Below are 20,409 nucleotides of genomic sequence, written 5' to 3'. Positions count from 1 at the left end.
GCTCGAATTTAAACGTCTACGAAATAAATAAGTTTTTTATTAATTTATGTTTTTGCTGTGTAATAGATATTTAAGTGAAATTAAAATCTATTTTTTTAATTTTAATGCTGTAGTTGTCAAATACGAAATAGAGAGAAACAAAAAAAATTGTAAAATTATTTGTAGAACTTTTTCCTAAAATGTAACATATATCTTTAGAAAAAAAAGATAGATATATTTCTCACGACTTTTATTACAGGAACATACAACCCGATTCAGCAAAGTATTTTTTAAATATATGTTTAATATGTTATCTAAACTGGTTTGTAATAAAGGAAATACACACTTACCATATATCAAAATAGCATTATGTTTAAAGAGTATTTGAATTTTCCGCTATTTATAAACTCTACCCATTTACTAAAACATTTGATATTTTGAAATACATTATATATTATTGATAAACACACAATCAATTTTGTCCGCTTTAAGAGCGTTAAGCGTCTTAATATCATGTTAAACATTAAGATGAGACCAAAACAGTTACTAAATCTATTGTTTTTTAAAACTAACTGTAGAAAATTTAAATTTAAAGATTGTAAATTTATGGTAAGAACATCTGAAACCCTACACTCCGGGACACTGAATCACTTAACCGCTATGGTGGGACTGGCTAGCAACATCATACAAAACCGAATACAAACAAAATGGTATTTAGTATCCTCATTTGTACCTAAGTGATACATGTGCCAAGGTAACACAGTTGTCAAAAATTAAAAAAAATTGTTTAATTAATTCTAGTTTTAAATTTTATCCTGAATCCATAGATACCAAATATGTTATTTAATAACATTTATTTGATAGATTTTTTGTCTTCTATTATAAATCTTGCACAGCTGTTTCAGTGATCGCATGACAGCGACTAAGGCTTTATATGCAATTTACCGAAAATTTTCTTTTTTCTTCGTCCGGTACATTTTTTTGACACATTTATGAACCGATTTTAATGAAATTTTTTACAGACCTTCTGTGTAAATTATCAAATAATAATAGGAAGTGAAATTACAAAATTATTGATACAACCCGAGTTTTAATTATTTTTTTAAAATTGATAAAACGACGATAAAATATTTATGTTAAAAAAAATCATAAAAAAATTATTTTTGACCTTAGAACAAAAGTGGTTCCTATTATCGTTGAGAAAGGTGTGTAAGACAATGTATGAAGATTTCAGGTTGCTAGGATACTTTTTAAAGAATTTAAGTGTACCTAAAAATGGTGAAATTAACATGGACGGGATAGGGACTACTGTGTTACTTAATGTAACAAGTTGATAGCTTCTATGTACTGACAACGACATTCTACAGTGATCACGAATCTAAGTTTTGGTTTTGCTTTGGATGGATACTGGCAAATACTACTTCCAAATTTCACTACAGTTAAATATATTTTAGAATAGTATAAGAATATTTCATATTCAGTGACCAATAATCGTCAAATTAACTTTATGCTCCACGAAGAATAATACTATTTTAGCAGTGGCGGAATAGTTTAAATTCAATATGAATACTTGTATTTGTAATGGAACGACATTTTCGCCGGTAGACTTGGCCAACCAATTGAGTTAGTGTTGAGTATTTAACCGCAAATGTATTAGATTCTGTTTACACATTATTACTTCTCAATAACTTGCAGAATCAATATATAAACAATCTTAAACTTCAAACGTTACAATAAAACCACAACAAAATATAACGACGTATTGTTTCGTAATTAAAACACAGTTGACATTAATTTTGTACTAAGAATTGTATTGGTATAAGAAAGCTCACACCGATTAAGACATGCCAATCTTATTTTTTAGTTAAGGCCGTTCCTAGAGAAAGAGTCGAGCCTGGTACAGATTGAGCCACTAAAAGTATATTGTTATGCTAATAAACCCAACTCTTAACTATGCCCAAAATACGAGGACAATTTTTGCAATTTATACCTTCATTTACCCAACAGTCTATATAGGCCCTAATATTATAATGATGGAAAAAAACTCTAGGTGTAATCAAAACGCCAATGCAGTCATACTCCATTAGAGGTTCTTTAAACTTGTTCTTGCTCAGTAAAACATCTGGGCACAGCTTGATCATGGGAGTGTCAAATTTACCATCCAAAGTCAATGTCAATCCACTTAACTGTGTTTATGGTTTAACATTCAAAGTTATTGGCCAAATATCAAAAGCTCGTGACAGTTTTAATCGTTATACCCATCAGATTCTGGATAGTGAAGTAACGAATTCCGTCTCTATGAACCAGCGATAGTAAATTCTTCATTAAACAAGATTATAGTTGTATGAACCACTCACAGCATGTGATACAGTCTAAATCTCATATTCTCATGCTTAATCTTACTGTGATAATTTAAACGACAAAAAATATGACAAATTACAGTAAGTTTCCCTTCAGTTTGCCTTAAATTGTAGAAATATTTGACAGGAACAGTAATTTTCATCAACACACACTGTTGTCGACCTACTTAATTCTTATTCTAAAACTGGCCGTAACTTTAAGATGGGAATAAAATGTCTAGTTTGATCCATTGTTTAAGCCCTTTCTAAGCAGGTTTAGCCTTGTAAAACTACAAAGGTACACAAGAAAAACATACATTTTATAATTAACACATATTAACACAGACTCACCTGGGCTACTTTTTCCCCCATATTCGGCGTGTGCATGGCTCCTTGGAAATATTTGGCAGAACCGTTGTCTTGAATGGAATACTGAAAACATTAAAGAGTACAATTTTAATCACAGAAATACTATTTACTTTCTTGAAAGAATCAAGAAACAATCATAAATCCGCATGCTTTGGTTGCTGATAAAAATATACAATACAATGTACGAGAGTTGTATGTTACTTGCCCAGTAAAGATTTAATTAACACTTAATGAAAAATGTTTTGTTATTTGGGCACAGCATTGTGTGGTAGAAATTTTTCTTTTATACACAAACTATTAGTAAACAGAGATTTGTATTTGGAGATATTTAAAGTGAGATGTTTAAAAAAACAAAAAACAAAAAAACATATGAAACTGAGTCGGAAAATAGGTCTATTACTGTTTTTGCATACACAACAGTTTCACGGAATCATCATCTTCATCTATAGCCTATCTAGTTAATAGGCTCGAAAACACGTTTACTTACCGTTAATGTAATTACGTTTTACAAGTAAATTACATTTTGCCATACTGCCCGGTTTGTTTAGGTTGCAACATTTGCAATGGCTACACAAAATTATAAACACAGTTTTACCCTCGATTTATGAACAACTAAAGTTAAGATTAGAACAAATACACACTTTATGAATCGCACTAGAAATCTTGTTGGAAAGATTTTACAAACAAAAAACTATTTTTTTTGTTGGTGTAATGCAATTACAACATAACACGGTAATTTTTTATGTAAGGTTACATTTTATTTTTATAATATGTTCTAAGTTATATACATATCCTTGGGTAATTTACAACGAAAACTTAAACAAACTTTAGGAATTGTAAACTAAAAAAAATTGTTTTTTAACATTTGCATTATTATAGTAAAATAACATGCATTAACGGGAAAACACTCACCCTGTCTTTTACATCCAAATAAAACAAATCGCCTTCAAAAAGATATTTTAAAAAGAGGTATTTTACGTTCATGACTAAAATAAAATTACTAATGATAAAGCAAATTTTAAATTGAGGTTGACCTGTCTGAGGATTTTCTACAAAAAAGTCTAGGGGGCTGTGTTATATTTTTATTTCTTTATGAAATCTAAGTTTTATGATCGACTAGGCCTAGAGGGTTATGGCCATTATCACATAACTAATGCCGTCGGTGATTGGCAAGATTTGAACCAGGGACTCTACCACTAGACACATGACCCTACCTTGTGCCGAAGTGTCTCGGCAGCGACATTGGACAATGAAGGGGCGTGGTCCCACAATGTTGAGGCCCGGTAATGTTGAAGGTCCGACTCCGACGAAGTGTTGGGGAAACGTTTGGCTACGTGGTTTCTGGTCGCTGAAACAAAGTTAACAGTTGGCTTTGAGTAAACGTGATCAAGCTTTTCTGCCTTCTTTCCAAATCAGTACATAGTAAGGAAATGCACCTAGATTCACTTCACAAAGATTAAACAAGTTTCAATACTTAGGTTTCCTTCTATTAGGTGTTTACAATAGCATTACAGAATTTATATCACTGCATGAGCATCGATGCACTACGAGAATATAATTTCCTAAAATATTATCATTGATATTTCACAGTAGGGCTATTATCACAGTACTGACTGAGAGTCGTAATCCTGAAAGTCGTTCAGCATTTGTGTTTCTTATTTTGACTTTAATACAGCTCTCTTTGTGGGTTTCTTAAGCTCTGGTTGTGCTTATAACCTTGTTAAGTGTATAGGCCTACCCCTTCGGTACTTAGTAGATAGGTATAGGAGGACAAGATCACATTGCAGGTCCCAAAGCGTCGTGAAAACTTTTTTGTACAGATTGTGATGATAAATGATCACAATAATCCACTAAGTGGTTAAATTGACAGTGGAGATTGATAACAACACTAATGCCCATTTATTGTTAACAACTCTTTACCTATTGTTGTAGATACATAAAAAGATAGATTCATCATAATTTAAAATGGGGATACAATGAGTGATTAAGTTTTGTCAATTTGTATAGTATTTTCTCAATTGGATTTTGGTATTTTATTTTTTCTACAAATATAATGTAAGGGTCGGCAGTAATAAATAATTTCTATAGCAATTTTGCAGTATCACAAGCTAGACGTTATTCCAATGAACAGTGTCAAAACTCCGTTCCTAGTTGGTTTGTTCGAACTGGTCCTTTTTAGTGAATTTACGCTTGTAATCTTTTTCAAAAAGAGTAACGCAAACACTTTCTAGTTTAGGTTTTAGGTTTTAGGTCTACATAAAGAACCCATTCCCATCCACTTGATCAACCTATTCCGTTTCAGAAAGAGTAAGCAAATATTGACTAAAATCAAAACACCACGCTTTCATTTTGAATTACATTTCATTTAAACGAACAATGAACAACCTTAGGCACCTAAATAAATATTAATACAGCCTACATTATTTAGCATCATAAAACATTATTTACAATGGAAATTAGGTAAATATTAGAAACATTCTATTGCAAGAATACAATTTAAACCTAAAATAGAAGGTACCATAAACTAAATATTTATAGTTTTCTAATTTACCAGTTAAACATAGGAAACGAAATGTTTCTACAATACACAATTTTATGTAACAACATAGCCCGATGTCGTACATTTTTATGAAGTCGAGTAAAGGCTGTACACAATAGCAATATTTACAGTATGAACCAATAAATGAACAAGAACACGGTTGGATGGCTGGCTGCCAATGGCTTACTTTGTTTATCCATTGTTTGCTAATATCGTCTACTTTGTTTGCAGTCGTTGCTTCCTTATGTTTACGTGTAATAACCGAACCAGTTTCTTGGGGCAGCTAACAAATTTCCATCTTGCTACTTATCGATTGGTTATTAGAACTTTAGAACTTTAACTTTTAGTTATTATTATGATAACTTTGAAGCCGAAACAATATTTTCTTTAAATATTTTCAATAACGTGATTAGACTCGTTGGATTTGTCTAGTCAGTAATTCATTGTCTATGAGATCTTATTTGGGCCATATAAAACCTTAGCTGATAATGTTGGTGTTCTGTAACCAGTAAGTTTGAGTGTGCTGATGTCGGCGAAATCTCTAGACTTAATCTACAGTGTGTTTTTCAGTTTACTAGAGGTCGTCCAGTGGTTGAAACTCGACCAAAAATATGTAATGTACAGAATTCTCTATTTTCACGCCTCACTGTAAATAAAACATGTGATTGGAGTTTCTTCCATTTGTTTTGATTTTATGTTTATATGTCGTTACACATAAGACACACATAAGATCCATGTTAATTTTTTCAAACTTTTAAACTCATTTTTTGCGCTTATTTTTGAGCCTATTTTAATTTATAAAGAGATTCTGCACATCTACAGGAAAATCTCTTTCCAACAGTATGCATAGATTTTCCCTGCGATGCACACGAGCTGAGAAAAAAGGTTTTAAAGAAACATGCTTGCCTATTTATATATAGATAGATACTTTACTCAATTATAATAACAGAAGGAAAGTAAGTTTTAAATTTTTAGAAATATATCATAAAGTTGATAAACAATTGATGAAACAAATATTAACCTTAAATATCACCTTAGTCTGCAAATAATAGACCGAGGCTACCTTCAAATTGTATTTGAAAGATCGATAAAGATAATATATCTTTGTATTAGAATATTCAATCAATGATATAAGATTAATGACTTTCAAACTAGAATACACAAATTTACCCTTGAAAAACGTATACCTGGTGAGGCTTTTAAACATAAGTAAGTTGTGTAATGGTATGTCATATGTTTTACCCTCCCACCCTCATTATAACAGAGAACAAGAAATGACTTATAAGGAGTCAGTTTTATTATTGCATTAAAATTACGTCAGTTATAATAAGTCATTACGTAAATAGGAAAAAAAAACAGTACAAAGGTAAACTGTACAGATAAAATTTATTGGCAGTGACCAGGATCCGAACCCACGACATCATTGCCAATGATTGTGATGCAACGATTCATTGTTCCAACCACTCATTCATTGTACAAACAATTAAATTGGCCTTAACAACTGATAAATTTGACTTTTGGATCATTACTATTATACTTCTTTTCTCTCAATTCTTGAACCTCATTGGTCCATACTTGTACTGTAAAGTAACAAACAATTTTAAGACCTGAATTGCCAAGGCTAGTTAAAAAACGGTTGTTAAGCTATAATACAAAACAGTGGTGTTATTCAGTGTTGGTGGTTAAAGTAGTTGTCTTGAGCTACGCAAATTTCAAGTTTCCACATCTAGAGTCGCGATGACGTAAGAGGTCTCGTAAACCTCACTTTGTGTTCAGTAATCCCTTCAACACACCTTGTGAGTGGGCTAAACGTGCTGCTTAGTCTCAACCAATTCGTACTACATTCAGTACTACATTCGTACTACATACAATACATGTAATACGCCAGTTTTAAGGCGTATATGTGATGAACTTTGTTTCAACGAATGTTAAATTTATATAATAGCAAAATGCGTAGAATTTTGATGTTGTTCTAAAAGATGCTATGATTCTAGAAATATATTGGAAAGATTGTCCAAGAAGGAAACCTTTTGCAAGAATATACACATCTTTGCTAACTTTCTTCCATTTTAATGTAATATGGTATACAAGAACAATACTATGTAGCACTGCTAAGTATTTCACGGAAGTCAAATTGTAGAACAATTTACTTTATTAATCTACTGTACTCTTTAGTCGTATCGAGTGAAATGTAAAAATATATATTAAATCCTATTAAAGATTTACAGTATAAACAAAACAAGCATAGAAAATTATTATTAAGGTTATTTGACTCGCTGCTTTTCCGTAGTAACTCTTATATTTTAGGATGAAAATACCTCCTTTCTTGAAACTTTATTTTAAGTGTAATACATTTCTAACTGAATAAAATCGTTAAAGGCAGCTCTAGAATCTAAAAAAATACACTATTTTATAATTTAAATTGATTGTTCCCAAGTGACATTTTCATCATTATAGGTAAAACAATGTGTACGTCGTATTTCTTTGAGTGGAAATATTTAGTAAAACATCGTATAGGCTGTTCTTGCTTGGTCTCTTTCGTTGCGAAGATTTCTTTCTCTTTTTCATCGGTTGACTATTGACAACATTATAAACTGATAATACTTCAATCTCAGATACTAAAGTATAAGTGATTTTAAACATTCTGGGATCAGATTGGAAGATTTTACTTCATTTAACATTATAGATTGTAAGCCAGGGGAAAATGAAATATGTACAAAAGGAAAGGACATCTACCTCTAATGGAGTATATACATAAATTATCTAATAAACTAGATCCGTCAGAATAAAACCAAGAACAATATCTTGTGTTACTTGACTAAAACAAACTACCAGAGGAAAATAGTAATGTCCGAAGAAATATATGAATCAGCTACATAGTTTTCTTTGTTTAGTGATTTCCACTTCACTCTTTTAAAAGAAACTTTCACGATTGGTGACATTTCAAAACTTTATTGACTAAGATTACAACTTGCTGGAATTACTGTTTTCGAATAGCTATGATCAGGAATGAGTGATCAGTGATCATAATGCTGAGTGTCATAATGATGTGCTTAAGGTCTAACATTGAATGACTTGAGTATGTGTTATGTTATGATATGAAATCAAGTAATGTATGATGTAGGCTACATATATTTTTTATTCTGGGCGCCTTGTTGATATGACAACATGTTGATATGATTATGTAATATCAGGTTAAAGGTGTACATCAAATCAAATGTATATATACCAGTAGAAAACTGAGCATTGCGAGTAAGTAATAGACTACAAGCAAACAATTCAATGGTATGACAGTTACAAACTTAAATGTGGGTTAGTGTTAGTGAAAACTTCAATAGAACAATAAATAAGTGGTTCCGAAAAAAAAACAAATTATAATATGTATTCCTGAAACACAAAAGCGGATACATCACTAGTGTTAACTGAGTATTGCGGAAAAAGATCAGCCAAATACAAAATCACACTCACTGATAAAAAGGCTCATTTGTCATAAATTAGAGCTTTATTTTCGTGGGAGTACTACAAAGAGAAAATTATAATTACCAGTCATTTCAATCAGCACATTGACAAGAGTTTCACTAATACTTAAAGATTTATTCATGATAAAATATATATTTTTTAAATCTATATGGGATGTGCCTCAAAATTGGTTTTAACAGTTGCCGTGCCAACTGTATTAGGTTATTATTATTTTGTGTAACAAAATTGCGAAAGTTGAACTTTGTGATTCGTTTAGTTGTATGTAATAAAATATTTAAAGTGAGATAAAAATACACGTGAACATTTTTAAAAGTGCTCGTTTTCATTGGTCCGTGTTAGAGTAAAAAGGCGTGTGTTGTATTATACAACAGCCAATGCTAGAAGCTAAGCTTTTGTTTACAGAGAAGAAATAAACAGAGTGACAACTCAATTTTGGTCAATAGGTATTTCTTGGAGATTTCGCTTTTAAAAACTAGAGTAGGATATGCTTTAGCTGAAACCGATTGTGATACACCTATTATTGAATTTGAAAGATTTTCTATTCTCGTATTTTCCGAATAGGGCAATTAAATAACAATTGTCACGAGGAAACAAAGCATTTATTGTTCACACATTTCGTGAATGCTTACGCTAACGTATTATATTGTGGTCATATACCTACCTGCGTGCATCAGTTGCTATATTAACCGCACTAAACCTAAGCAAAATATGCATATAAAACTCATCCACAGTTTAAAGATCTTAAATATTATATTAAAAGCATCAGTCAAGGAATTTTCACTTTAGCTTAGGAGACAAAAGGTGCATTTAAAGGTTCAAATGAACACTTAAAAAAATCATTAAGTTGTCTGCGAGTGTGTAAAAAAAACTCAAGAAAACAATCGAAAAAATAAATATATTTTTAAAAAGTTACAACTATGGAAAAATAAATAATTGTTTATAAACAACCAGTTATTAATGTGTAGAAAGTACTTTTGCTATTTCACCTGATAAGATTTTTACGGATTCCTAAATGTCACGAAGTTTGATCTCATATTTTTGATTAGAACATTAATCTGGTAATTATTTAGGTGTATATTTAAAGATATATGAATGTAAAAAATGTATCGATTGTTGTTGCCACCGCTCTATTCAGTATTTTAATAATTTGCTCAGCCAAAAGAGTTGATTTATGTTTCTAAACAATAAAAATCTTATGATATTTAATTGATGATAAGGAACATATAACAATTTAGAGTTGTCGATCAATAGCACATGTATACAGGGTGTTTCACGGGAACTCTGACAAACTTCGAAAAATGGTTTCTTGGATCAAAACTAGAAAAAATGTCTAATAAGCATATGTCCTAAACTCAAACGTTTTCTTTTTATACGTAAAAAAAAGGTTCGCATAATTTAATTAATTTTTGATATTCTACAATATTTTAGATTTTGACAAAAATAATACCCATAAAAGGTATACATTAATTCACATTTCATTGTTCTCCGTTAAATTCTACAAGTATTGGTAAAGTTGCAAGCCAAAAGCTTAAATGGTTACTACATGAAAAGCTGTCAAAAACAAAAAATAGCTTCTAATCTAGATTTTTTTAGAAAATATTTTATTTTTTAACTTAATTTTATCAGTCATAACCAACTCGTTTGCCCAAAATAGTAATGCAATCTTTTTTAAATTTAATATTCTCTTAATCAATGCAAATCTTATCAAAATATCTCATAAATATTTCAATCTATAGGTCAAAATGTTCAACAGATACACTGAAAACCTAAAAAAAAACCTATTTTAACGTATAAAAAGAAAACGAGTGAGTTTAGGACATATGCTTATGGGACATTTTTTCTAGTTTTGATCCAAGGAACCATTTCCCTAAGTTTGTCAGGGTTCCCGTAAAAACCCTGTATATGGGTGTTGTTTAAAATTGTGTCATACAAATTCATATTTCTCGAATGACTCTATTTAGACAATTTTATGCTACGAATACGATTACTTGTACAATGAATGACAATGTTACGCCTCGTTCAAAGGAAAGGTTAATATTAAAAGGCATTTATCACTACAAGCTATTTCACTCTGAGTTTTCATTCTCTGCGTTGAGGAAGACAGGTGCTCACTCTCTGTACACTGTACATGATCTATACTACCGTGCTGCGTTACCTTCGCAAAAGCTATCTAGGGTATGAGGCCGCAGTCGTGGAGGAATATCTTCAGCAGCTTTAGACGACACTGTTGAACAATTAAAACATCATTAAGAAAACCTACAACGCATTTCAGAAACGCTGAAGAATTATTGTTGGTTTATGTGTATGTTAATGTAACATCAAGAGTAAGTGGCTCTGGAGTAAAGTGTATTTAGAGATGTAGATATAAGGAACAGAAATTGATAGTGTATTCTAGCATGAGTACGATTATGTGCTCTGAACCCTAGTAGTAGTAGTAGTTGTAATAGTAGTAGGGGTTTAAAGGGATGTAGCAGAGATTTGGTAAAATTATGGAGGACGTTTAATGGAACCGAAATAGAATATAGAAATCTTGAAGGGCGTTTGAGAATCTACAAAGTACATGTGTAAGTAGACATATAAATTCTGAAAAGTAGTTTAAGATCCAAAAATCTAGTAGAACAATTGCGGGTCTAGAAGTTTGTTTAGATATACAAGAGTGTATTTATTTATCATGCGATTGCGTATATTTAAGTGGTATAAGTATAACTAGAAGTGTAGTTAGGTAAATTAAGAATACTATTTCTGAATATGGAACAGTATTCAGGTCTCATAATGTTTAATACTGATTTGTATGAGTAATTTGAGGTAATAAAGTGTGTTTAGGGATCTAGTTGATAACACTATAGATTCCGAAGTGTAATTTGGAATATATGTATAAGCCATTTATACGTAAAGATGGTATTAAAACTAGTCAACTTGTGACGCATGAAAAGTAAATTTAAAAACTATTTTGAATACAATATTTGTGTATCATTTCCCTTATTGGAATTGCTGTGGTCAATGGATGCGTATAAAATGTCGAACAAGAATATTTTAAAACGTAAATTATATACGAGAATACAATATAACTTATAGTTAGACTATGATCATTTAATTAAAAATGTGATTTAAATTTTTATAGTGTAGCAGAAGTATGAGTGATCCTATATTCTTGAATAGTCATATCTTTTTACTACCGAGATACAATTTAGAATCTTTCTAAGACTAACAGTCATGAATCTTAAACTATGCAAGGGTAAATTATTACTGCCGTTTAAAGTGATTTTAGAACAAAACGTCATATGAAAAAGAACTAAATAGTAGATATATTGTTTACACTGCTGTTAAATTAATGCACCACTCAAACTATTTTTAAGTGGTTGAATGTTTGTGATTTTTAAGCACGTTATCGATGTACATTTACACAGCAAAACTTGAACTGAACATTTTGCAATAATTTATGCTCTAACACGTTTATAACATGCTCTGGTTTCTATTTATAGTTATTATCATAGCACCGCGTTATCAGTGATGTATTGAAGCATTGATGAACGCAATTTAAACAACGGACACACTTTTAGATAGGTAATGGTCCTGCTGTTTACATACATTTGTGTTGAATTGTTTGTGGTAATTTGGTTACTTTGGTACTTTTAGTTTTGCAAATAATCATTAACATGTATAATTAAATAGGTAGGATTGGTACTAATCGTACTATATACCTACTCAAGTAAAGTATTTGGAAGGCACTTAATATTATTTGCCTGTAAGATATAAAGATTGAAGGTTGGGAATATGAACACGGTTGTAAAGAACAGTGAATTGTCTACAAGTTATATATTATGTAGTTGACAGCTTTATTTGTTTATACTTATTGCTCAACCATCTCACTTATAAATAGTTTTATGTCATAAAAAACTAACTTGAGGTTTAATATCCATCCATATAAATATCAAGAGTCCTTATGAATATAAAATTTAGAATGAGTTAATACACAAAAAACTTGTCATGCTATTCAATGTTAATATTATAAATCATGTATGGGTGTTTTAATTTTATATTTTAAAACCATCATTTGGTTATACTCGATCTACCATTGTGAGTATATACGAAGAATTAACTGAAAGATAACCATCAAGTAATAGATACTTCAAGGACCATCAACACATTTTCAGGATACTTAAAAAAATGGGGTAAATACTTTGATTATATCAACAGTATGGTTGATTAGATGCTATACCATTAAAAGTAAAATTTAGGAAAAAGGTCCTAACCCTTTAGATTATGTTTTATTAAATAAAAACAATCATTATATTAATTTTTTATCGATAGAATAAGGTGCAAACATACCCTTTATTGTATTTAAAAATAGATTATGTTTTTTTAATAAAAACTAACCCACTAAGTAAATAAGAAAAACAAAAGTTCGTGAATAAGAGTTAAAATACTTATAATTTTATGTTGAAAATTGTTTCCTTAAGAAACAAATTAAGGAAATATTCTATCAAAACAGATGTTTCTGAATGTTTTGCATTTTATTGGTATGTCGGTGGTAAAAATGAAAATTTCATCTCGTTTTGTAGAGCTCATATAAGAATTGCAATAACGTTTCACAAATATACTTTTGCAGTTATTCGTGTATCGCTGAATACGTGGAATATTTCACGATCTAAATTTTGATAAAAATATGTTTTTTTACATGTGTATTTAATTCTCAAACTAGATTTAAATACAATATGATTGTAGACGTAAATACTGCCAAAAAAGTTTAGAGAATTGTCACAGCTTATTATATGCAAAGATAAAATAAAAGCTTAAAGTAAACTAACGTTATTCACTCTCAAAAATCAAAAAGATAATATGAATAACAATTTTACTAACAATAGTTGTTGTTTTAAAAACGTAGCGTTTCTTTACGACATAGACCTATATAAATATATATATATTTACTTTATTTTGATTCCTGTTTTATCGAAGGCAGGGCGGATAAATAATTTAAATATATTCAAAGTTGACAAATAGCTACACCATAGGAGGCCTAAAATAGTTTTATGGCTTAGAAATAACAACACTTTCTAGTAACATACAATGATTCGTTTTCGATTGTATTAACACAAAAATTTGCTTACCGAAAATACGTTTTGTCTGCATTCACAAAATATTATACTTATCTTCATTTTTTTTTAACATGCATAAGCTTACGGATTATTTTTAAATTCCTAGTTTATTGTTTTCTTTTCATTTGGTCGAAAACGTGTATTAAAACCCTCTGTTATCGAAACCAAACCAAATTTAATAAATTCTGTGATCTTTTTATAGTTATGTTAATGCCAACCAGTTGGTGTAAAAGCTTTTAAAATGTGTTTTGTAATCTTTTCCCTGTTTATGTTTGATGACATTAGTATTTTTTTTATTTTTTCTATGATAACGGTCCACACTCTGTTTTTAGTCAGTAGATTGTTTGTGGTTTTAAACTGGACCCAGGGTTTTCCTTATCATTGGGCTTTGAATAAATTATCCTCGCTAATGAAATAGCTCATCTTAGTCAGTGTCTAAGCTGAACGGATCATCTCACAACATTCTACACTCGTCCTTCACCCATCATATTTTGGTTCAAATACACACCTTGGTGGCGTCCCCATCTCAATGATTGATAATTGATATATAACACTATATTTTACCTCCTAATATGTAGAGCCATGTCTTAACCAACGATGAATGCTGCGATACAATGTTAGCGTTGAAAATGAGTAACCCTTTACTGTAATAAATAAACAGTTTTAATGTTAAGATTAGTGCATTGTACCATTGACTTGATAGTCAATGATTTTATAAGAGCTATTTTTATCATCAAATGGCTTGGTAGTAATATCACTTTTCGACAAGCATGTGTTAACTTGATCTCCATGATCAATACGTTGTACAGTCTACGAAGAACCAATATTCGATATTGACAGATACTTACGAACACTACACGTTGCGCTTCTATTGGGTGCCTTGGGCGTAGGCGCGGTCTCAGGTGTTCGTTGTTTTCGAGATAACGCGTCCAGCGAGCTGGCATGAGGCACTGACGACTTTCCTCCATCTTCGTCCCACGGCAGGTGGCCGCTCTTTTGTGAAACCTGCAGACACATGAAGCAGATTCAATTCAACGCTGCAGAGAAATTTAATAATAAAGAGTGAAACAGTTTTTCCTGGATAGGTGAGCGTATTATAATCATTTGGTAGCCATACTATTCCTGAAAAATTTTAAAACGTGTATCAACAATTTTTAAAACTGTTACAGATCTTTACTAGAAGTATCACTTTTCCTAGAACTTAATAGTAGGTCAAGGTAATTGGGGGATTTGCTTTCCTCGTTTAGTAGGTTTCGGCATTCGCAACTATATCTAATCTGATAATATTTTATGTTAGCGAAATCTGATATAGTTCTCAAAGGATCGATGGAACAAAAGTAGTAGTCTGTTTGTGAGGATAGTGACAGAAGCTTAGGTTTGTTACAACATAATTTTTTTGCTTGTTTTAACACCAAGGTGTATTAAATTTAAGAACATTACACACTTCTAAAGGAAAACCGTTCGAATAACTCAACGCAATTTAGAACCATTTGGAATTGAATCCACCTTCCTCTTGTCATGATTCGCATTGCTAACAACTAGTCAATTACTTTACATTATTTTATTTTCAGATATGAAACTATTTTTTGTTGGCTCCAGTAAACTTAGGCATACATAGGTTTAATGTGGGTGCAAATTAAAGTTTAAATTTTTTATTGAAATATCATCATCTCGGTAAGCCTGACAAAGAGAATGTGGTTTTCAAAATGGGTACGAAGACACTGGGATGTTAGTCGGCAATATTTTGGATAAAAACAGTTAACTAAATTACGTGAAATTATTACGTGTTAAATATGTCAATGTGGGATTGGGAGTAGCAAAGTTCCCCCCAATATATTTGACCTCAAAACTTTGTTGACGCGTTTACAGTACAATCAAGTTTTGTAGTTTGTCGCTCAACTCTGATCAGCTCAACTGGTGGAACGTTAAAGTTACTTTATTGGTTTTATGAGTTCCTTGAACTCATGGCTTCTAGTCAACAATTAGCTTTGATACATGAAGAATGTATGTTTGTGAAGAACTATTTATTAAAAACGTATTATATTCTTTTAAGATGTGCTATAATCACATTCTATAATATTTCTAGATAAACACTAGAAAATTCAACCAAAAAGTCACAGTGAAACCAATACGAGCATATCTATTTGTTGATATTGTGACAATTCATTACTTTCATTATTTTATTTTGAAAAACCTCTGTACGCAGCGAGGTTTTTGTTCAGTTAACTCTGTTTCAATAGTAAATTCTATTATTAGTTTGAAAGTCACCCTTTTGGGGGAAGTTTGTGGTATACGAGCGAGGCAAAGCCGAACGTAATACAGCTATATCCCCACTGCGATACAACACACTGTTTTTGTTTGTTTCTGTAAATAATTAGATGATAATTCATACTCTAGTAGTATTTTTTTCAATAGTATGATTTTTAAACGTATTTCCCGTTCGAACTGTTGTTTTGTCATATATAGTAAATACGAATAAATTGTCATGATATAGGCCTACTCCTGTTGTGTGGAACAGGGAAATTGTTTGTTTGGAACAGGAAATTTATATTTGGGATTGGAAAGATTATGAGTTTTGATATATTGGACATTTACGATTTTTGACAAGCCCAGTTACACGGAAATGAGCTATTTTCGTGTACGGATGGATGAAAAATACAGTTTACTTGAAAATACAATGTTACAATAATCTTGAACGAATGTGTGCTTGTGAAGAACCGTTTTATGAATGTACGGTATTGTTTTTGGATTTGACATAAATACGTTTTATGCCAAATTGTTTTATTTCAATAGGTTAAACCAACAAGTAATAAGTAAAATGCTCTTACTGCATAGCCAGATTTGGCTATAGGCCTGAGCCTAATCTATGAAATATTTGACTTTAAATATAAATATACACATATCTATTCAACGTCGGTACCAATGTATGTTCTCTTCATTTCAACACTACAGACACCGTTGTCTTATATAATTTATAACAAGTACTTGAGTAAAATAAAAGTATTTTCGTAGGATAATTAACCCATATAATATTTAAGATACTTTTAGTGCTCAAAATACAGTAATTACCTTAAAATTAATTGTTATGTTGGTTCATGGGCAGCTGGAGAGGAAACAGTTAACATAGGTAGCCAGCGATTGGTAGAGTAGTCTGATGTTGAGTTAACAACTTGGACAAACTACTTGCTGATTGGTGATTCCAACATCACTCTCCTATGTAACCAATTACACCCTATTTTAACCACTTCGGTTTTAAAGTAGTAATGGACACGAATTCAATTCAGTTTGTCACACTCTTATGAACAAGAAAGTAAGTTTTTTAAATTGCTTTTGATTGTTTTTAAATACAATTATTAAAAAATAATTCAAAACTATGATTTCTCGTACTGTATGTTTCTATAAAACGGTTAATGGTCAAATCAGTAAGAATATTAGTAGGTAAAGCAGAACTAGCTGGACTAGCTCAAGAATTTATTTTATTTTATTAAATCCTGTCCACTAAAATTTTATTGAAAGTATTTTTAAACAGTCAATTAAAGCTTTCTCAAAATGTAACTGCTGCCGATATTTGTTACAGTAATTAAGATTTACTTGAATATGATTAATATAATCCTTTATGAAGGGAATACAATAAATTAATGCAATTTATAAATAAAATAGCATGAATATTTTTGGAAAAGAAAATTATTGGAACTAAAAAGAGTTCGTTGCGAACGAAATAGAATTTTCTCGATTTGGACAATGGGTTCCTTGGTCAGAAACGAGAGTTAATGTTGAATCTAACTAGTCCTCCCTATCAATTTCAACATTCATTCTTATTGTTGATATATTAAAATATAGCTTCCACAACTACCAAAGGTGACACATATTTTACATTCATTTATAAATTCTAAGTACTCTATGTCGAACAATAGCAATATTTCATGGGTATTTTAAAAGCTGTCGATATCTGTTAGCTAGCTTACGACTTTGTTAACATAGGATTTAAAATACTTCATTTGGTGGTTCCTACGGTTTTATATTATCCACAGCCTACCTTTGATTGACCTTAGAAGGTATACAAATATGATAAATATACTTAGAAAGCTATATTATAGCATGAACTTTGTAATATGAAACACAAAATAATGAGAAACATTTTATAACCAACCAAATACAACATTCAACCCACCGAGTAATAATTTTTATCCTCATTACCTTTTGTTAATGACGCTTCTTCTTGTCTACAATCAGATACGTGTTGGATCCTTAAAATATTTTACAGGAAGTGAAGCGACTGTTTTACACACAGCCAAACATCTTTGTAGGTTTCAAAAGCTGCATCTCACTCGAGAGATGTAAACCCTAACTTTATGTAGGACTTGAGGAAGATTCAATTTAGATACCGCATTTTATATGTCTAGGCGTTCATAGCAGCAAACTTATACTGCCGAAGCGCAATCCTCGGAGTTAATTGAATGACAAAGAAAATTAACCTGGGGTAGTAACGTTTAGTAATTTTGCTATTGAGGGTATTTAGTAAGTTTAATTAATGGATTCGGCATATTTCCTGCTTTGCATGAGAAAGCATAAACTGAATAAAATGTCTTTGTAGAAAAACATTATTTTAAAGAGAGATTTGTTTTAAATTACATCCCAGGGTGGGCTTAGATATATAGTTTTCGCTACACTACTGTGAAATGACCTGCTTTCGTTACACTTTTATCACCTGCGAAAATTCGTCATTACATTGTTTACAACGGCAAAAGAATGTTAACTATGTGAAAGTAACGTTTACTATCTTTTTTTGGATTTTGTCGACGTAACCAAACATAGATTTTTTATAGTTTTTTAAACTGTTTCAATTTTCAATAACCAAAAATGTACAACCAACCCCTATAAAAAAGTAATTTCTGGCCATATATGGCCATATCAAAATTCCATATATGGTTTCATAAAGCCATATATGGTTTTTTATGGACATATATGGAAGCAGATATGGCCAGATGTGGTTGTATCCATATATGGTGGTGTCCATATATGGTCATATATGTAGTCTATATATGGAATTATTGGCCATATATGGCCATACATGTTTTCTATATATGAAATGATTGTCCATATATGGCCATACATGTTTTCTATATATGAAATTATTGCCCATATATGGCCATAAATATCCTCCATATATGGAATCATGGTCTTTATATGGCCATATATGACTCCCAGGTATGGAATTAAATTACTCATATACGGAATAATAATTTTCCATTTATGCTCATGTATAAATGAGTTTTTGACAATAACTGGAATTATTATAAGGAATAGTTGCCACATTTGGATTTTGTAACTGGACTCCCAAACACTTCTTATAATATATATAATACTATAAATCTTAAAGTTTGTGAGTTTGTGTATTTTCTTGTTGCTCTCGGAAGCACAAACTACTGAACTGATTGAGTTGAAATGTGGTACAGTGGGGGGCAGATAATATAGGCATTTCTCATTTAAAGTAATTAGTAGTAAAGTAATAAAGTATCCAGATTTGAACCCAGATGACAAAATCCTGTACATACATCTATTGTACAATTTTACTATATCGCAACAAAATCTTAAAACTGACGTATAATTTTAAAATTGTAAGTGTAGTAGGCCTAAATAAAGAGAATATTATATTAATAATTAATTTATTGTACCTTTGCTATCAAACAGCTGCAAATATCTATGTCACGTAGTTAGGCTATATTAATAATAAAATTCTTCAAATGACATAAAATGTCTAAGAAAATCTTGTTTTACGAGACCAAATACAGCTTCTCTTATTCGTAATGGGTTTTGTAAAGACATCTGATATGAAGCGGTTGTGGTGTAGTGGTCAAAGGGGTAGACACCCACGCTGGAGTCCCGGGTTCGAATCCCAGTCGGCTACTTGAAAATTTTGTTTTGAAATTTTCAAATTAAAAATTTTTATTATGGTTTTAATGCATAGTTTATAAGATTTAATGTGAAAATATGTTTAATTGTAATTTTTTTATTTATTTATATTTTTTTTATTAAAAAATTTCCATATATGGGGGATTCCATATATGATCATATCTGGTTATATTTGGTCCAAAACCAAATATAACCAGATAAAAAAAATTTTATATGGCCATATATAAACTTTTTCATAAGGGAAAGTTAAGAAACTTTAAATTGAAGGCATAACCTAAAAGGTTCTGAGTTTTGTAATGTTCCTAACTTTAATAAATAAATAGTCAATGTCTGTTTTAATTAAGAAATGATAGTTATTTGTAGTGTAGCGAAAAGTAACGTTCAAAACACGGGTGAAAGTGGGTCTATACATATTCTCGACCATTTAATGTGCTCTATATATCTCAAGGTGTCAAAAATGTAATGACTCACTTTCCGCTCTTGTCATGGAATATACTATTGCCATGCAACTATCGTTGGAGAAAAGGCTAAACATTTTGCTTAAACACGACAATAAAATGTAATATAAAACCTGTTTGTTGAACAACAAGTAACTGTAATTATGTAACAGACAGTAGGCTTGAATTGTTGGTCTATCAAAAAAGAGAGCAATTATTGTACTCTTTTACAGTGAGATGCTTTGGTTAGGTTAAGC

At 30.8% G+C, this 20,409-nt stretch overlaps 1 protein-coding gene across 1 annotated transcript in view; it reads right to left on the bottom strand.

Moving 5' to 3' along the window:
• Positions 1 to 20,409, bottom strand: part of LOC128988436 (potassium voltage-gated channel subfamily H member 2-like) — a 322,627-nt gene that overhangs the window by 234,917 nt on the left and 67,301 nt on the right. Inside the window, exons 6-8 of the mRNA XM_054409711.1 lie at positions 14,651 to 14,807; positions 3,902 to 4,035; positions 2,670 to 2,750 (exon numbers count right to left, since the gene is read on the bottom strand). Of these exons, the coding sequence (XP_054265686.1) occupies positions 2,670 to 2,750; positions 3,902 to 4,035; positions 14,651 to 14,807 (372 nt within the window). The remainder of the gene's footprint in view (positions 1 to 2,669; positions 2,751 to 3,901; positions 4,036 to 14,650; positions 14,808 to 20,409) is intronic.

The sequence above is a fragment of the Macrosteles quadrilineatus genome, unplaced genomic scaffold (assembly GCF_028750875.1).
Source record: "Macrosteles quadrilineatus isolate MER2022 unplaced genomic scaffold, UCM_ALF_1.0 Scaffold_3__2_contigs__length_128488019, whole genome shotgun sequence".
In the NCBI taxonomy this organism is placed as follows: Eukaryota; Metazoa; Arthropoda; class Insecta; order Hemiptera; family Cicadellidae; genus Macrosteles; species Macrosteles quadrilineatus.
The sequence above is the reverse complement of the archived record's forward strand: the minus strand, read 5'-3'. Positions and strand labels throughout refer to the sequence as shown.